At 40.0% G+C, this 16108-nt stretch overlaps 1 protein-coding gene and 1 long non-coding RNA gene across 2 annotated transcripts in view; one reads left to right on the top strand and one right to left on the bottom strand.

Annotated features, from left to right (window-relative positions):
• Positions 1–576: 576 nt before the first annotated feature.
• The window catches only part of cul1a (cullin 1a), a 16104-nt gene continuing 572 nt past the window's right edge, over positions 577–16108 (bottom strand). The window contains exons 2-21 of the mRNA XM_026946203.3: positions 11470–11830; positions 10884–11061; positions 10589–10756; positions 10442–10492; positions 9673–9763; positions 9039–9202; positions 8482–8644; positions 8241–8371; positions 8039–8146; positions 7689–7844; positions 6831–6962; positions 6545–6662; positions 5976–6052; positions 5464–5595; positions 3735–3827; positions 3590–3637; positions 3355–3437; positions 2942–3047; positions 2700–2813; positions 577–1350 (exon numbers count right to left, since the gene is read on the bottom strand). Coding sequence (XP_026802004.1) covers positions 1270–1350; positions 2700–2813; positions 2942–3047; positions 3355–3437; positions 3590–3637; positions 3735–3827; positions 5464–5595; positions 5976–6052; positions 6545–6662; positions 6831–6962; positions 7689–7844; positions 8039–8146; positions 8241–8371; positions 8482–8644; positions 9039–9202; positions 9673–9763; positions 10442–10492; positions 10589–10756; positions 10884–11061; positions 11470–11609 — 2334 coding nt within the window. The 5' untranslated portion in view covers positions 11610–11830 and the 3' untranslated portion in view covers positions 577–1269. The remainder of the gene's footprint in view (positions 1351–2699; positions 2814–2941; positions 3048–3354; positions 3438–3589; positions 3638–3734; positions 3828–5463; positions 5596–5975; positions 6053–6544; positions 6663–6830; positions 6963–7688; positions 7845–8038; positions 8147–8240; positions 8372–8481; positions 8645–9038; positions 9203–9672; positions 9764–10441; positions 10493–10588; positions 10757–10883; positions 11062–11469; positions 11831–16108) is intronic.
• Positions 15072–16108, top strand: part of LOC128317132 (uncharacterized) — a 22456-nt gene continuing 21419 nt past the window's right edge. Inside the window, exon 1 of the long non-coding RNA XR_008300646.1 lies at positions 15072–15736. This is a non-coding gene — a long non-coding RNA (uncharacterized LOC128317132). The remainder of the gene's footprint in view (positions 15737–16108) is intronic.

Below are 16108 nucleotides of genomic sequence, written 5' to 3'. Positions count from 1 at the left end.
GCAGCTATGTGGGAAGTTTACCTGAGAAAATGGTCGAGTCAGGATACAAGTTTTTTTTTTTTTTAAAACCCCTAATCTTCGCTCACTCAGTCAACAACTATTGATTTATGCTACTATGAAATAAGTCTTCAGAATTAGCATTGAAGTGCAAGAAGTTTCCCCAAACTGTGAAAGCAACTATGTTAGAAAAAAAACAAACAAACAAACATTTATGTCTGATCTGGAAATGCTTTAAGTCCTAATGGAATTCACTGGATGCAGTGGCTGGTTTGGTAAACTGTAGCCAATATACTAAAATGTCTTAATCCCTGCAGTTTTTGAAATGCATTGGTGCTTCTTAGCATTTCAGCTCAGTTTCCCTGCTGCTTCTACAACATAGTGTGGAAGGTTTCTTTAAAAAAAAAAAAAATAAATAAATAAAAATCAATAAATATAAGGGGGGGGGGGGGGGGGGAGGGGGGATTTTTGTCATGGTGTTGGTAATAAAATAAAATGTGTACACGCCTATAATCACAGTTTATACGCCGTCCTCATGGACACCTGGCAACTCCAAAGACTTCACAGCATCAGAAGGCATACAGAAACCTTTAATTTTTATTTACCACACATTTAAAAAAGTGAACCACACTATACAAATGATATATTTGATAACAGGAAACGATGCCGAGGACACGCCTAAGGACCGGGTCAAACACGCACTGCTTTCCTTGGGATGTGTTGCTAAAATTTTTCCTTTGTTAAAACATAACTTTCTGGCCATATTACCGCAAACACTATGCGGTAGTATTCTTAAATCATCTAATAATGTGTTACTTTTCAGTTTTTTTTGTTTATCCTTTATGACTTTAGTTTAAATGCACATAGGCAGTTTGCATGCAAACCGTAGCAGGTTGGGTTTTTCAGTAATAGATTGATTTTCATCAGATTAAATGTCCGGGTTTATTTACAATAATGAAGTCTGTCCATCCTGAGCCAGTTCGGGTGAAGCAAGACACTCCAACACGCTCGGGGTGTTTTAAAGGGAAGTCCAGCTCAGCAGACTCCGGCTACGATGATACACACACGTTAACACACGCGGTTCTTTTCCGCTCGTCTTTCTTCTTTGCAGTTTTAAATAAAATAAAAAAAAATCCTCCTCCGTTCACACATTCCCAACGACATAGGCTGAACGTCAAAAGGAATGATGTTTATTACATTAGGGACAAATTAAAAGAGAGCAAGAGAGACGGAGGGGGGAAGATGAAGAGGGGGCGAATGAAAAGAAAATGGTTAAGCCAGGTAGCTGTAAGTGTCCTTCTCTCCGTCCACTCTCTCCAAGTACTCCTTCTCTATGAGAATGTCGATGCATTTCTGGAAGAGAGAAGACAACACTGTGATTAACGCCCTTCTCACACACTACACTTCATATTTAAAAGAAAATTCAATATTTCTGTTACAAGTCCTATATTAAAAACACAAGGCTGACTGCCTAAAACTAATTCAGTAGGTAAATGAACAAATAAGCAAGGAATAAACCATAACACGTAGGCACGAATGCCATACAAAAGCCAAGACACGAGACCTATCCCAATACAGTTCTCATGAGATAAATATTAAATTTTAATACATTTATATTGTAATGACAACAAATCGAATCAGTGCAATATCAATACACTGTATTGTAAGAAAAATAGATCAGGATTTAGAATACACGTAGTAATTTTCCCTTATTATTAACATGTATTTTAATATTTTCAGTGTGTGTCAAATGCATTTTTTAGTAATGTTATTAATATGGAAAGATTGTCTGCTGGTAGATTGTGCCTTAAACGATTAGGCTAAATAACAAATTTGTTTCATCACCGCTACTCCTGCTGTCTGATATGCACCTTAAATGCATGAGCGTGTCACACTTAGCAATTTAAATGTACAGAAGAGAATAATAATTGTGATTTTATTTTGTATATTTCTTCATCCCTCCGAAATTAATTTCTGGTTATGCCACTACCTACGAGTGTGACTTGCATCAAGTGCAGCACACAGGCGTGGATTTTAACCCGCCTTGACCGCGGTCAAGCCAGCTGCGATAGAATACTCACCAGTACTTTGTATCACAATACTCGAGACAACAATATTCTGTCTCATGCCTAATGACAAGGCATCCTATTATAGGAAAATAATCAACAATTGGGGACGATGCAAAGTTGCGGAATGTCCACAAATCAAGTTAGTCCTGTTATCACGTACAGTATAGCAGCTATAAATAGTTGTTCCCTCACCAGTCTCTCTCTTTCACTTAAGTCAGTAAGAGACACACACACACACACACACACACACAAAATAAATAAATAAATAAATAAAAAGGCTTCTTTTCATGTTACTGAGAAACCTGCCCTGATGATTCTCCCATACTGACTGTTCTAAGCGGAAACTCCTTCCATAAATTTTAAACATCTCCTCATAGAAAACTTCACCATATCAATTATATTTTCACCACACGTTTGTAATCGTAGATTATGTGGCGCATCCCCATTCAAGTCTCTGTGGGTAAGCTGTTATTATAGAAATGACACTGTATTCGAATGAATGCATTAATATAAACGTCATTTGAATTGCAGCCAGCACGCACTACTGTCAGAGCTGCTGTTATAGAAAATTAATCAACACCTTCTGACCAATCAGATTGGAGAATCTGGGAACAGTGCTGTGGTATTCTGTACCTTGATGACAGGGACTCTGGGCTTGAACCTGGAGGAGAGCTGGTTAAGGACCTCAGCCAGGAGCTGCTGGTGCTTCAGCATCTTCCTCATCTTCATGATGCGCACTATGGCGGCCTACAGAAGCACACGCATCCCATATTTACTCACAGACACATCAGTCATTAACGTTAATGAATAAACACTGCATTCTTGGTGGTGACAGGGAAAGCAGTGTCTTGGCAGAATGCGGCGTGAGCGCTTACCTGTATTAAGAGCTTTCGATCTTCCTCAATGTTTTTGTGAGTGGTTTCCTGCTCTTGTTTCTGCTCCGTCTTCATTGGCACGTTGATGTTCACCCGCAGCTTTTTACTGGACAAGTGAGATGAAGTAAAATTATATAAATAAACACTTAAAAACTGTCACCATACTTAATAAACCGAGTTAGACTCAATTAAATATTTTATTACTTCAAATAAATATCTGCATTCAAATAATTTAAACATCTGAATAGAGAGCTTAATATTTAATGCAATAAAAAGCAATTAGCTACAAATATCCAAGTCGATCATGTTAACTGGGGTCACAATTTTGGGTTCAATGATTTAAAATACAATTAATGTAGATTAAATTAACAATGTAGATTAAAAGAAAGTGTTAAAAATAAACAGTGACGTACTTCTTATAACCCAGGTAGAGTTTTATGAGCGTGTCTGGTTTAAACTCGACCTCGTCCACATTAGCGTTCTCATCCTCCAGGACCTGCATCACGACATGCATCAACACCACAGTCAGCATGCAACAGACACAACAAGGCTGCCTTGTGTCATGCTCATGTTGCTTATTCCTGGTAATAAATTTAAGTAGTCAAAAGCTGAGTTTCAATAGAATTCAGTCTAGAAAATATCACTTACCAGCAATTTGGACTTTAACAAAATTTGTAGAACCTGCACCAAAATGTCCTTCAATAAAAAAAAAATAATAAAAAAATATTACTTTGTGGCATTTAAAGAGGCCAAACAAGTGCTTTAAGAAGCAGGTGTGATCAGAGCTACTCACTATTTTGATTTGCGTGCTGTCAGTCAACTGCTGGACTGTGTACACATCCTCTGTGTTGTACTGTAGGAGAATGGCCATCTGAAACGTGGAAGCCTACACAAACACAAGTGCTTTGTCAATACTAATTTGCATAGACAGCCAGTGTATGACGAGTCAAAATGTGGAGAAAATTGTGCAGATTTCTTTTTCTGGCTTTAAAGCCATGCTGCGGGATCTGCAACGGCAGAGCAGTGATTCTGTGTCAATCAGTCCATCAGACTGGCACCTAGAATAGGGTTAATTGTTGACACAGTTGTATTTGAGAGCTTATAACAACAGTTTTCCACACGGTATAGTAACAAATTTGTGAACCTACATTATCATTATTTCCATTGCCAAGTGAGCATTACTAAGAATCCATGCTGAATTTTGGTTCTTTTAAATACAAAAAGTGTCAAAGGGACAAAATCGTGCAACTAGAACAGACTGATGATTTTTCGAAAGTGTCACTCAAATCCTAATAGAATCAAATCAATTTACAACAATGTAAAAAATATTTCTCTTTTCAGATGTAGGTTTTCTGGCAGTTTTATGATACAGTAGCACAATTCAGGTTTACAGATTATAAAAAACTGCAGATTTAACATAAAGAGAAGCTTCAGAGAGAATTCAACATTGTTGTTATTTCCACTGCAAAGTGAACACAACTAAAGACCAGTTTATACTTGATGCATGACTTGATGCACGTGCAGAAGCAGTGGTAATGCGAGGAGCATTGTGTCCATCTGTGTCCTCAGGTTACCAAGTCACACAGTAATGGTTCGTGATTGCATACACAGCGATGTTAAACACACTCATGAGCTCTGTTTTTCTGTAAAGCTTTCTGCCGTTGTTATGATTGTTGTCATGATCTGCGTCTCAAACCCTCACCATACAACCAAATGTATGTACTAATTTAGAAGATCCTGAGACTGGTACTCAAAACAGACGATCTGGTAGGTTAAAAGGCTACATGAGAGGTTTTTAAACTTCATACACTAACTGGAATAGAAAACTGGGTGGTGTTGGTACTCAATACTGATCTAGGAGTGTACATAAGCATGCAAGTTGAGACACGACGTTAGTTTGTTTTGTCACTAGTGGACACAGTGTATACACAGCTATACTAACCCCACTATTTACAGTGGTATTGTACCACACAGAAATGTCACGTTAATTTCTGAGGACATGGACATGCAGCACTCCAAACTACCACAGAATCTTACGTACACAAGATAAAGCAAGTATGATTAAGCCTTTAGAACCTGTGCTTAATAACATAACCCACCAGAAAAGTGCTATAGAGGGACATAAGGTTGAAATTGGAAGTAGTGATCAAATGGTCAAAAGCATTACTCAAACTGGAGAAACATCTTTTTGAGAAACAATTAAAAATAGTTATCTAAAATTACTAGTTATGGTACGGCTGAGCAAGCAATATAACTGTGTAGCAAATGTCTACAAAGTTTCTTTCTCTTTTCAGATGCAAGTTATCTGGCAGCTTTATGATGATCAACAAAAACTGCAACTTTAACAAAATATAGTTACAAGAGAGCTTTAAGAACTTGCTTGGTTGAAACTGCCTAAAAATATATTTATTAATCATATATTTATTAATATAATCCTGTGAAAAATTTTCAGAAGTGAAGGTCTGAGGCTGTGCTTAACTATATTTGTTTCTGCTGCCGAATGTGCTGGAAGTGTGTCCTACCTGCAGGGTATATCTGTTCTTGAAGCAGTTGGTGACCAGCTCTCCTTTGGACAGGTGGTAGAGCCAGGTGAGTTTGCGGCCACTGTGTCTGCTGGCGTAGAAGGCTGTGAACCTTTGGTAGCTCCTCTCCAACTGTGTGTTTTTGGAGAAAGCAAGAGAGTATTCAGAAAACTACTATGAAACCATGTACAATGCAATGTAATGAAGTTTCTTAATTAAACATATTATTAAACTCAAGTTCAACCAGCCTATGTAGTTTAAAAAAGGACATGTTCATGGAGTAGAGTGTATGTGTGATCTGGGCATTCTTAAGAAGACTCAGTGGAGCAGACGATATCCTTGGCTGAGAGGATAACACTCCCGTGGCTGAGGAAATGAACTTGAGAACAAGATAGTAAGCAGTATTTTGATGCCAATGATGACAGACTGCTCGCCCTTCCTAATTAAATAGCTGTATACCAGCATGTGTGTGTGTGTGTGTGTGTGTGTGTGTGTGTGTGTGTGTGTGGTACCTCAGAAGGCAGCGCAAAAGTGCAGGATTGCTGGAAAGGCCAAGAACCAGAGCTCAGCACCTGGATACTGAAGTCCACTGGAAAGAATTGACAATTTATAAACATTAAAAAAAGAATAGTGACAAAATCAGCATCACTTTAATAGCATTTTTTTTTTTTTTATATTAAGTCCTTTCGGTGCTCAGATGAGTTAAATCCCAAGAACCCTGATGGTTTTGCTGATATTTTTTTAAGAAATGTGCTGAAAACCTTGTTGAAAATATAAGTTGAACATATGACTGACAAGTGTCAGTGATTCATAATTATAAAGACTACAGAGTTTTAGGCTACATTTATAACTGCCACATTAGTTTATTAGAGGAAGGTGTGGGACTGTGTGGCCATTTCTAAGTTGCATAAATATATTTATATAATCAGGATTTTTGATGAGGATGAAATGTAAGCAGTTTTTTGTGGAACTACCATGTTAAGCAATTTGTTCATTATATAAAAAATACGGTCTTAAATTTTAGTTTAACAATAAACTAAAGTGAAGTTTCATCAGTTGTGATCTGAGCACTCATACGTACAGTCTAAAGGCTCCGAGTTAGTGAGGTGTTTCTTGAACTGCTCGTTTAGGTCTTTGCTGACACCGATGTCCTGGAACATGCGCTGCAGCTTGGACGTGTACTCAAAGCCGCAGGCTTGCTGTAAAAAGACACACGGCCACGTTCAGTTACCGATGACTCCCAAATCAAACTGCTAAGAGATCCTGACATGACTGTGTTGTTATAGTTCAGATGACTGTTTAAAAAAAAAAAAAAAAAAAAAAAAAAAAAAAAAAAAAGTGCTAGCATTAAAGCAAGCTGGTAGCACCTTCAGTTTGGAGATCATGCTGGCCTCGGCATCGTCGCTGGCGCTGTTCTGGTGGACCAGGCGCTTGGCCAGCATTTTCGCATAAAACTTCTGGAACACGTCTTTATCCTCAATGTACTTAAACACCACCATCTGGAGAATGAGGTAAAGGGAAAACTCAAATTGAGTCACTGATGAAACAACTGAAGCGCACTGAGGAAAAACATTGTATATGTCTATGCAAGTTAACAGGAAAATTAGCAGCAGATGTTTTCATCTAGTGTGTATGTTTAAAGTTAACACACTTCACTGTGTTGGGACTCACATCCGTAACTATGGTGTGCTACTCATTTCCCAAATCCTACCGTCTCCTGCATTCCACACATCAGCTGAGGAGCGATTCGCTGATGGTAAAATAGTTTTTACTAGGCAGATTAAGTGGAAACACTGACCATACAGAGCAAAATTATGTGCAGCACAAAGCTGTTGTATAACTCTCTGATTACTACACAGTCACTTTATGGTTAAAGATAGAGAGAAAATAAACATGCTAGCTAGGCTTGAACGTGTGATGCGATAACAGAACACCATGTCTCAGCTGAAACAGTGGCCAACGATATTTTGTCAACTTGACTGTATACTCATTTTCCTTAGTTCGTATTAAGGCTATTTAACTAGCTAAATAGCTCGCCATACGTTATTACAATTCGCTATGTGCCACTTTTTAGCTGTCAGTTAGATTTCCAGATGACCAAAACAAGGGACTGGGCAGCACACTGGAGCTTTGACTTGCTTAGAGGGCTAGTTACTGAATTTATGACTTCTCCATCCTTGGCAACTGTTATATTGTGCACATTTCCATGTGGTACTACAACTCACCACTTGATTTAGAGTATCTTCAAGCTCTGCCTCCTCCGGGTTCTTGGAGCTTTTCTTAAGCAGAGAGTCACAGTATCGAGCCAGAAGTTCAGGAGATTTGCTGGACGACTGGACCATCTTGGTAACGGCGTTGTTGTTGATGAAGCGCCCACAGGCCTGTTCGGAAGAAGCAACATGCTAACTTCACAAACAAACCAGTTTCGTAGACATTCAATACACATCACAGATTATTAACTGAAAGGTTTCTGGTGCAATCAAAGAATATTTCTGTATCAGCCATGCGTGTGGATGTAAAGTACATTACCATTACTGAGTAAAAGAAATGCAAACATTTTTAATGAAAGAGTTACCTTATCCAGTGCAGCAACAAAGCCAGCATCGTTGTTAAACGCAGACATCACCAATGCATTGTACTTCTTATGGACATCCAAAATAGTCTGGACATACATTTTGGGGTCCTGGATAAAAGGTAAAAGACAAACACATGGTTAAAAGATGTGTGTTTAACCCACGAGGTTAGTTTTAGACCCTCTCACGAGTTTTCGCACTCACATTAAGAGCAGCTTCCCCACATTTCTCAATAGCAGCTAGGCCTTGGTTGTAGATGTGCGTTTCTAGAAGCTTCTTGAGCTCTCCCAAACCGTCCGTGATCCGAGACACTAAGTTGTACATCCGGCCAAGATCTGCAGAAAAGGATAATCGATTCCAAATGCAAAACCGTCAGAGAAGAACCAGACACAATACTGAAACTGACCCAAAGCTTACACTCTGAGCATTATTTAGATCTCCAAACCTTCGTTCTTGTCTGCATCCAGAAGATTTTGGAACTCTGTGTGAAAGATCTCCAGATGCTTTTCAATGAGAACCTGCTCACATTTCCTGGCCAGCTCATCCTGCGTGCTTTCATGGAGGTAGACCTGTACCCTCCTCTGCTCTTCCAACAAACGTGCTTCTGCCTGCACCCACACATGGACATTTATAAGACAGCCTTAGACATTTTAAGCAAAGAATTAAAATAAATAAATAAATAAAATGAAATAAAGTCAACAGATCTGTGATTCACTGTGATTCATCTGGATTAACTTAGTGCCATTTTTAACGGAGGAAGCTGCTAGCACGAAAGGCATGTACGCAGCATATGAAACTCTAAGTGTTCTCTATCCTCATGTGCTTGAAAGTTTGTTCTTATAAGGCAATTTGGCACACAAGACCATACTTCAAATTCTTGATACTGAGAAACATTCCTCAGTTCCTGTTTGGGGTTTTATGTATTAAAAAGTGTATTAGGTTAACCAGTTGGCTATATAATTAACCACTCGATACTCCAACAAAACCTTGCCATTGCCAGACCTTTTTCATGTACTCAGTGACCGGGTTCTGCTGCAGGAATTCTGTGCTTTCCCTCGTGTAGAAGCGCTCAGTGTCGGCCAGGAACTGAGTCTCAAAGTATTCCTTATAGACGGATAGAGTGGGGCCTTTGGCGAAGGCATCGTCCTCGTTCAGGCCCAGCTCAACTAAACAGAGGTAGAAATCTCCCATTATTACCTGCTACTACAATAAATACTAGAGTAAGTAGTTTGTCAAAAATAGATTTTCATATTTGTCATGTACTCTCATATGTAGTTGATCTGTCAAGACATTTTTTTGGCAAAAATCTGCCTCAAACCACATCCAGTTCTTCAGCACTGTCACACAGACTTGCTGATATGGTTTATGATTCTCAAAGAAACGTCTCTGAAGCATATCCAAGGGAACTGCAATTTTTAACTTTTGTTACAGTAGTGGAAGTCATAACCCACTAGTATTAATGTTATATTTATTATTCAGTTCTCTCAGCTTCTTGACTGGCCACTTGAACTGAATGGGTTTAATCCAAACCTCAATAACTCAAAAATAATCAATATGAAAAAAATGATAAAAAAAATACTAAAATAATAAAATGAGCAAAGTAAATGTAATAGGTCTAGAGAGCCTGAGGACGCACCGTAGGACTGAACTACGCCACTGATAAGTCTGGTGTTGATGGTCTCTCCGTTTCGCTCCTTCTCAATAAGCTTCAATACTGCATTTGTAACCTAAAATAGGGAACAGAATAGCTTAAAATTGGACCAGACCAACATTAAGGGCAAAAGCTTCATTTAGTTGTACACAATATGGCCAAAGGTTTGTGGACACCTGACCATCACACCCATAAGTGCTTGTTGAAAATCCCATTCCAGATTTATTCCCCCTTTGCTGTTATAATAAGCTCCACTCTTCTGGGAAGGCTTTCCACTAGATTTTGGAGCGTGGCTGTGGGGATTTGTGATCATTCAGCTACAGGAGCATTAGTGAGATCAGGTACTGATGCAGGGTGAGGAGGTCTGGCGTGCAGTCGGTGTTCCAGTTCATCCCAGAGGTGCTCAGTGGGGTTGAGGTCAGGGCTCTGTGCAGGACACTCGAGTTCTTCCACTCCAACCTTCACACACCTTGTCTTCATGGAGCTCACTTTGTGTACAGGGGCTATTGTCATGCTGGAACAGGTTTGGGCCTCTTAGTTCCAGTGAAGGGAAACTGTAATGCTACAGCATACAAATGCTTTTGGAAATTGTAATGCTACATCCCACACAATTGTGTGCTTCCAAATTTGTGGCAACAATTTGGGGAAGATCGACATATGGGTGTGATCAGGTGACAACACTTATGGCCACAATGTGTACTTACAAGACACCAATCCAAAATAAAATTCCTCCCACATAGTATGAAACACAAACCTGCTTATTCAGAGGCCGAAACAGGCATTCTCTCCAGGTCACCAAGGCCAGCTGAAAAAAAGGAAAAAAATAAAAATTATACTTCACAGAGCACATCTCACACACACACACACTGACACACACAAAGAATACTTCAAAGAATCTTACCGAGTAGATTTCGTAGATCCCCTTGCGGCCTTCGTCACATTCGCGCCGCACCCAGTGGCGGTTGAGGTAGGCACAGATACCATTGAGCACTTTGCTGGAGAACCGGTAATCTTCCCACTGCTGCGTGTAGAACTTCAGAACGCTCTCGTCCATTAAGTCCTCTCCATCCTGAGAATACAGTAAAAAGCGGGAAAAGACAAATGAAGTCAAATAATTCATCAGTTTTATTTTAATAAATTCATGACACTATTCTCAGCAGCATCTTAAGAAGAAGGTTTAAAAATATCTATCCTACCTTTAGTAAGTTAGTAAGGTAATTCTTCAGGAACTCCTTTAGTCTCTTGTAGAGCTCAAGGCCCACAAACTGGGCTCCTCCTGGAGTGGGTGCCTTCTTGGAAGGTTTGGATTGGGGGATGCCCGGCCCGCGGGCCTGGTTTGACTGGTGCACGCTGGTGCAATAATTATACACGTGACTGGAAGCATGGAGTGAAGGACTTATGCAGATACAAACCACAGGCTAAAACAAGTATAACAATTATATATTGTGTTGACACATTACAACATAAATTATTATTAAGCTTCAGCGATTTAGAGCATCCCTGCAAATTACTATTGGAAACGATATCATGACTGGAACCACAGTCAGAGCTGCTGTTATAGAAAATTAATCAACACCTTCAACAGCATTCTGTGTTAAATCATTTCTGTAGACAAATAAATAAATGACACTACTGTTTTTCCTGTTTGCAAAACTACATTTCGCGGCGTGCTGGCCTGCTGAATAAAGCGTAGGAGGAATTCAGGCTGACCGATTCAAACCACACCCACTCGTATTATTTTCTTCATAATAACCAAACCGAACGCACGAGCACACAGGATACGTGTAGAGCTCCATGTAGCGAGATTTGGCCATGCTCTGGCGTGTGTACACCTGCTGAATGCCCGCTCGCAGGTCATCCCAGATCTGGTCCAGCCCAATCTGTTTGAGTCCATGAGGGTTCTGGCTCCTGGTAGACGACATCCTAGGTCCTCGCCCCGTCTTCCCTGCTGCTGTGTGTCGGAATCTCTTCCTGGTGTTTGGCTCTTCGTGTCCCTTGGCTCAATGAGGCGGCGCCCAGCTAGTCCTCCATAGGGCGCGGCGGACAGCGGCGACAATGTGGAGGAAAAGACAAGGCCTCGGACCGTGGAGGCAGAGCGCCCAGCGACCGTAGGGGACACTTAAGTAAGAGTAAAGAAAGAAACCTGCAGAGAAATACAGAATAAGGTCTAGGGTTACATGATGACCTACACTCTAATCACAGACAACATATTTTCCTGGATTATAAGGCAAAGCAAAGCAGCTTATGTGTTTGCATTCGCCTAATGCTGAATGTTTGCTTTTATAACACATTAAACCACCTAATATATAACGTGAGCTCACACTCTAGACACATAGAAAATGCTTGGAAATGTAAGAGGTATTAAACAAGTGCACAGAACAATTAAAAATGCTTAATGATGAATGCCTAATGCTTATATCAGGAAAATGATACAGAATTATGGCCACCTTGCATCAGTTTCTTTGCAAAGTGCATGTAACGCCTGAGGCTGGGAGAAAAAAAAAAAAAATAAATAAAAATGGGAAGCACAGTAACAGGAGAGAGAAATTAACACGCCTGTCTGTTATTCTGACGTTGTCTCTCTCCGAATAGAAGCTGCAGCTGTTTTCCCACTGGATAATCATGGCTTGTGAGGAAGCGACACTATTCATTACATCCCGCGGTTTCCTCCTTGTAACCATGGCAACAGCACCAAAAGCGTGGGCGATTAACAGTCATAGTCAGAGACAGTGGTGTCACCGCACGATCTTGTACCAGGTCATGACTCCGACCAGGCAATTATATCGATCATGAGATCAGTCAACGAAGCATAATATTGAGTCACTTTCGAGTAGTGAAACTTCACCGAACTCAAAGGCCATCTTCGTCTGCTGTTTGTTTAGACATGTCTAGGCTGCAGTTGTTTCCAGGCTTCAGTCAAAACATGAGATCTGTATCTCCTACACAATGGCTGAGCTGAACACAATAAATTAGGCTAATCAGTCGTTGTTGTTGTTGAGGTTTCTGGCAGCTAAGTGAATGAGGGCAATCAGAGATCAAAAGTCTTAACAGGGTAAAATAAGGGCATCGGGCACTGAGGGTCAGCGGAGTTAAACCGTGCAATCTCAGGCGAAGAGGAAGTGACTAAGGTCAGAGGAAGCTGTTGTCGAGACGCTTGACTTACTTCCACCACATCCGCACTATACTGATTGATAAGGTAGAACTTTTACGAAGAAGAGAACATCACCCTCTATTTTTATTTTTGCATTTCCCAGAAAATGGCCATTTGGAGTGTATTATTCATTCATTCATCAAGAACGTCATCCTAGTCAGGATCGCTGTGGATCCTGGGAACAATGAGAGAATTCTCAGTGTGAAGGTTTCTAAGGGAAACCTGTGTGAAGGTGTGAAGGTTTCCCACTCATTCACACCTAGGACAAATTTACTGAAGCCAATCCAAGCATGTTTTAGGTTGTAAGAGAAAAGTCACACAGACATGAGGAGAACGTGTAACACCCCAGACAGACAGTAACCCGAGCTCAGGACTGAACCAGAGATCCTGTGAGCAAAGTGTATTTTTTTTTTTTTCAGAGCTGGGATTCAGCAAGGTAGTTCTTCATTTTAAAGAAAACAGATTTAAATGTGACACCCTACTAATGCATAACAGTGCTGCGACAATGTATGACTAAAACAATCCAACCCACTGCCATGTTATAGTGTCCAAAAAGTTACAATTAGCCTTGACATTGTAAAATAACTACATTGGGTCTCATTCATATGTATACATTTTTATACAGGAAATTTGTTATTCATGAAAATCCTGTAAATTCAGAAAAAAGTTTGTATCCTACTCGCGCTCCCAAGTGTAAATTTACTCTCAAGAAGACTAACTAATGTAAACTTCGACTTGATCAGCTTCAAATATATAATTTGCATGGATTACCGCACTTTTATATCTGGAATATACTGTCGAGTTTAAATTGCTTATTTTTATTACGTTTACAGCGTTGGGCAGACGTCCTTATCCAGAGCGACTTATAGAAGAGTCTCGATCAAAAACACTAGGCCAGGGACTAAGAACACCATTGAGAACATTTTGTGAAAACCAGTTGGATCATAATACTGGCAATTATTAATGAAAAAAAATAAAATAAAATAAAGTGAACCGACACAAACCCAGAAATTAAGACAAATAAAACTAATTATTCAATTCTGACAGAAAAAATGGCGTTGTATAAATGGAGGACGGCTTGTCTTTCTGCGCAGAGCCGTAAACCATAAACAAACACCTCTACTGATGGAAGATTTGGTGCTCACTTATTATCATTAATATTATATATTATTAAATATTTTTATTGGCATAGAAGTGAGTCAAAATAAATTCCACTTCTGTTTTTCAGCCTTTACTCTCATTGATCATTTCGTGCTCCCAGCTATCTGTGCACTTGACGTTTTATGGAGTTTTGTGGGCTTCACTACATGCGAATGCACCGTGTCAGGACCCTGCTTCGAAATTTATGAGTGACCTCATAAATTTTGTAAACTCAGATCGTGAAGAAAATCTGTGTTTTCTAAACTTTTTTTTTTTTAAATCTGGCTGAAAACTTTTGTTCAGTTTGGCTTACACATACGTTTACATGCAACTTTACTGAAAGATTGATAAATGAGGCCCAGTGTGTGTGTTAAATATCATATGACTGATTATCGCACATGGCCAGACATGTACACTTAGCGGCCCTCAGCAGCTCTACGATGACGGACTGTAGCCCTTCTACAGATTGGAGAACCTTGTCTGCTGTCCTCTGCTTCCCTCAGTAACAGAAAGCAAACACCATGACCAGAACCCACTCGGGTAGCGGATGCGTCTGAGCATATGGGTGTAACCGGTACAGCTGCGTTGCTATTGATGGTGTACATTTACTGCAACTTTATATGGCACACCCACCTTGTTAGTCACCTCATAGGTGTTATAAGTCTTGGTATGGAATAAATAACTCGAGGGCGTGCTGTTATAGGAAAATAATAAAAGACAGGAAGCTGTGATGTGACCCCACACAAAGCAGAATTACTCATCACCCTGAAGTGGATTATTTTCCTATAACTGCACATCCTGAAGTGCTTTATTCCTCCTACACCACAGCAAGTTGTCAACAAATTTGATATATGTTTCTTTAAATTTATGCATTAAATTTATTAACGAATGACATGTTGTGCTTTTTATCCAATTACAGTTACTGTGACTTGTGTGACTCCTGTCAGAGCTGTGGTTACAGAAAATTAATCACCACCTTCTGACCAATCAGAGTGGAGAATTCAGCAGCGCTGTGGTAGAGCACCATGTCGTGTTTCAGAGAACAGCAGGATGGTGGACTGTTTCTCAACACTTCTGTACCTGACACACACACACACACACACACACACACAGAACCACCTCAGTGTGTGTGTATTACTGTTTCTCAACACTTCTGTACCTGACACACACACACAGACAGAACCACCTCAGTGTGTGTGTATTACTGTTTCTCAACACTTCTGTACCTGACACACACACACACACACACACACACACAGAACCACCTCAGTGTGTGTGTATTACTGTTTCTCAACACTTCTGTACCTGACACACACACACAGACAGAACCACCTCAGTGTGTGTGTATTACTGTTTCTCAACACTTCTGTACCTGACACACACACACACACACACACACACACACACACACACAGAACCACCTCAGAGTGAGTGTAACTGTTTCTCAACACTACTGTACCTGACACACACACACACACACAGAACCACCTCAGTGTGTGTGTATTACTGTTTCTCAACACTACTGTACCTGACACACACACACACACACACAACCATCTCAGTGTGTATATTACTGTTTCTCAACACTTCTGTACCTGACACACACACACACACACACACACACACACACACACACACACACACACACAGAACCACCTCAGAGTGAGTGTTACTGTTTCTCAACACTACTGTACCTGAGAAACACAAACACACACACACACGTGCACACTGAGAACCACCTCAGCACCTTGGTTGAAGGTAAGTCAGTATACATACTCATTTATATGTATATATATATATATATAATATTATATTATATAAATCACCTGAGCAGAAAGCTGGTTTTATCCAGAACACCTGCTATTTGTCAATAACCATCCAGCTGTTTGTCAACAAGTTTACAAAGCAGACAGATGCGGAATAACATCCTGTCAGTGCACTTATTACAGTTACAGCTGTCTAAACGCGCTACAAGTTATTATTATGGGATGTTGTTGTTATCATTATTATTATTATTATGGGATATATGCTTACGTCAAAACATCGCGTTAGCGCGCTGATGATGGTTAGCTAATGACATGTCGTTGTCACGGTGGCCGGTTTGGCGCACGACGTTTGGAGAATAAAATT

Source organism: Pangasianodon hypophthalmus, chromosome 21 (assembly GCF_027358585.1).
Source record: "Pangasianodon hypophthalmus isolate fPanHyp1 chromosome 21, fPanHyp1.pri, whole genome shotgun sequence".
NCBI classification, from domain to species: Eukaryota; Metazoa; Chordata; class Actinopteri; order Siluriformes; family Pangasiidae; genus Pangasianodon; species Pangasianodon hypophthalmus.
The sequence above is the reverse complement of the archived record's forward strand: the minus strand, read 5'-3'. Positions and strand labels throughout refer to the sequence as shown.